Consider the following 3,348-nt stretch of genomic DNA (forward strand, 5'->3'; position numbering starts at 1 on the left):
GACAAACGGAACCCAGCCCGGCCTATCCTCGCGGCTCCGAGATACGCGAAGGTAGCGGAGGACCTCAGGGTCTGACACGGGACGGCTGTCCCAGTGCTGCAATGCCGCTGTTCCTGAACTTTCCCGCAGAAGGCGAGAGTACCTCGCCCGCAACAGGTTCAAGTACTCAGACATGAGGGGCGTGAAGGTACCACCGCGCTTAATAATCCGGATGCGTCGCAGGACCTCATTGAGCTTGTGAGAGAGTTGACGCTTACTCCACTTGCCCTCGCGGACGCACAGAGAACGCCAGAGCAGCTTCAAGCTGTCCCAACGCGCAGGATCTGGGCCCATGGCACGTTGTGCCTCAGTGAGTGCTTGGCGGAGTGATTGTACCGCTTCCCTATCCCGAAGAAGCCGCACGTCAAAACGCCAAAAAATGCAGCGAGGCTGTTCGCCCCCAGGAACGGACAAGGAAATCATGACAGGACGATGATCCGAGATGTACCCCGATGCAGAGGGAAACGAAAGGGTCTCACATCGAGTGAGACATGTAGCAAGCCAGGTTGGGAGATACACCCGGTCTAAACGACTGCTTGAGCCCGCACGAGACCACGTGGGCGCAAAAGAGGAGCCGTGTAACTCGCACCAAGCGTCTCGTAAGTCGAACTGTTCAACAAGGCGACGGAGTTCACGAGCATTCCAGTTGGCTCTACCCTGACCTGGACCGCGAACATCGCGGTGAGCGTCTAAAACACAGTTCAAATCCCCCAAAAGAAAGAAGGGGTGGGGCTCCAACAAATATGCGTCCAACTCTCGAAAGAAGCCAGTCGATAAAGACATATGTGCGGGCGCATACACATTCACCGCGCGCAAGCGATGCTGACCAAAAAAGAAATCAAATGCAATGACGCGACCAGCGGGATCAAAGATGCTTCGACATCCTTGACTGAGCGCTCGACGCAAGATAAGAACGCCGACGCCGCGACAGCGCGTGTCTCCGAAAGAAAAAAAACAGTCAAGGCCGAAGCGATCACGAAAAGCAGTGATATCGCGTGCAGAAAAAAAATTAGTTTCTTGTAAAAAGACAAGGTCTGCACCAACCGAGCGCGCGAAGTGGACGACCTCACGCTGCTTATCGGGGTTTCTAAAGCCCTGGACATTCAGCGTGAGGACATGCAGGAGCATGGCCATAAAAATAAAATTCATCAAAAAGAACAACCTGAGCGAGCATACCGCACTAGAAGACCAGAGAGTCGGAAAAGTCCTCCAAGTCGGATGGCTTTTCGCTACCCAGGCGTTTCTTCTTTGTCGAGCTTCCGGGGACGTCAGACCCGCTGCTGGTGCTTGTAAGACCGCGCTTCGTTTCAGGACGGTCGCAGCACATGGCGTCGTCGTCGTCAGACCTTGGGTCCAGAGGCGCGTCGCTGTCCGGTAGCGGCACCAACGTGCTGGGGGATGCCGAAGCCGAAGGCAACGTAGGTAACGGGGGAGGGTTCCCTTGGCCCGGGGTGACGTCAACGATCTCAGCTGTGTTGGGGCAGGTGATGAGGAGACTCGGGGTGGCGCCTTCGGCAATGGAGAGGTCTTTTCTGGCGTCACCAGCTTGCAGAAAACGCGGGGCCGACGTTTCCGCGTGTGCAGGAAGCACATCGGTGGTCGAGGGTTCTGCCGCCGGTGAGGAGACTCCGGGGGCAGTGGTCAGGCGGGTAGTTGCGGAAGGCGGCTTAGCCTGCTCAGGGGGGCCGGGAGCTTGGGTCGTAAGCGGCTCGGGGGTGCTGGCCGGTGGCGGAGATCCACGGCGGGGATCCCTAGCAGCTGCCGAGTACGTCTTGCGCTGAACGCAGTCTGTGGTGGCGTGGGCGTGGCCGCAGCGTTGGCAGGGCGCAGCACATCCTTCTGTCGGGTGCCCGAAGACGCCGCACCTGTCACATCGGGGAGTCTTGCAGGCGGGCCCGAAGTGGCCCTCCTGACCACAGCGGCTACAGACCCGGCGCAGGCCGCGATAGTCCACCATGACTCTGTGGCCCTGAATGTGGATGAAGTTGGGCACAGGCTTGGCCATCTCCAGCTTGACCACCCGCGTGCCCGTACGGATGTCAGGTCGGTCACGGTAGGTAACGTGGCTCAAGCCCTTTACCTTGCCGTACTGCCCGAGGACCTGGACGAGGGCGTCCTCAAACACGTACGGCGGGAGTCGGTAAACCGACACATGGACGACGTGGGCCCCGACCGGTTCGAGTGGGACCTGGACGTCACCGAGCAACAGGTGTCCCTGTGCTACCAAACGCTGGGCAGTGGCCATGGAGTTGACCGCTGCCATAAACCTTGCACCCCCATGGTGCTGAAGGTACAAAAGGCCGGCGTCGCCGACCACGTGTTGGAATGCGTCCATGGTGGCGTCCACTGGCGTGTCCACCGGCACGTTGATCACGCTGACGACGTCGAAGCCGCCATGTCGAAGGCCGAAGGCCCGGGGACCGCGATATGATCAGGGTCCCAGGGAACGCTGGAAAACTGGAAGGCACGACGCTAGTGATCGCTAGTTTTGACCAATTCCATTGTTACACAGTTTCGAGTGTATAATTCGTAGTCACCCTGAACAAGCGTCCCAGAGAACTCATGTACCTCTCATATCACTTTTACATTTTCTCGTCAATGGCAGCGTTTATGATACTGTGCATTCTGTCCAACCTTCAAACAAGCTGAGCCGCCGAAATCTCTTACCATATTATCATTCTCGTGATTGTTGTTTCAGCAGGAATCAATTAAAAGTCGAGAAATCACAACAACCGAAACCGGGATTCGCTCGGATTCAGCGGAGCTGTTTATGACATTTTAGCGTTTCTAACTTAATATCAGCGTCTTTGAAGCTGTACGAGAATGATAATAATGTGAGAGATATGTCTGCAGCTCATCCAGGTTGAAGGTTGGACGGAATGCACAGTACTGACACTGGCGGGACATTTTAAAAGTGGTGTGACAGGTATTTGGGTTCCGTACGGCACGGGTTCAAGGTGACTCCGAATTACACTCAAATCTGTGTAATCATAGAATTGCTCAAAATTTTTGATCACTAGGCAGCTGAAGAAACACCGTCCTCATGCTTCAAGGAGTACGGGCCGGGGTGCTTGGGGGATCTAGCAAATCGTCTACTCGGGCGTAATGCTAACATTTTGAAATAATTAAGCTACATTGAAATCCTCGTGAAAACTAGCACAAATAATCTCAAACTTGAGCTTGTCAAAGCTGAAGTTTGGGATTATTTGCGCTAATATTTAGTTCGCGAACAATGAGTCATTAAAAGTTTGCTAACAAAGAATTTTTTTAACTTTTTTAACTTTTTAATATATTGAAAACCGGCCGCCA

At 54.7% G+C, this 3,348-nt stretch overlaps 1 protein-coding gene across 1 annotated transcript; it reads right to left on the reverse strand.

Annotated features, from left to right (window-relative positions):
* Positions 1–563: 563 nt before the first annotated feature.
* Positions 564–2,533, reverse strand: LOC121833444 (mucin-2-like). The gene has a single exon (XM_042286742.1). The coding sequence runs from the start codon at positions 2,372–2,374 to the stop codon at positions 1,220–1,222; it is 1,155 nt and encodes a 384-aa protein (XP_042142676.1). The 5' UTR covers positions 2,375–2,533; the 3' UTR covers positions 564–1,219.
* Between the last annotated feature and the right edge of the window lie 815 nt (positions 2,534–3,348).

The sequence above is a fragment of the Ixodes scapularis genome, unplaced genomic scaffold, assembly GCF_016920785.2.
Source record: "Ixodes scapularis isolate PalLabHiFi unplaced genomic scaffold, ASM1692078v2 PGA_scaffold0__279_contigs__length_252992795, whole genome shotgun sequence".
Taxonomy (NCBI): domain Eukaryota; kingdom Metazoa; phylum Arthropoda; class Arachnida; order Ixodida; family Ixodidae; genus Ixodes; species Ixodes scapularis.

Coding starts and splice junctions, on each gene's coding strand:
- LOC121833444 (XM_042286742.1), bottom strand. CDS start 2,374: ATGGACGCATTCCAACACGTGGTCGGCGACGCCGGCCTTTTGTACCTT.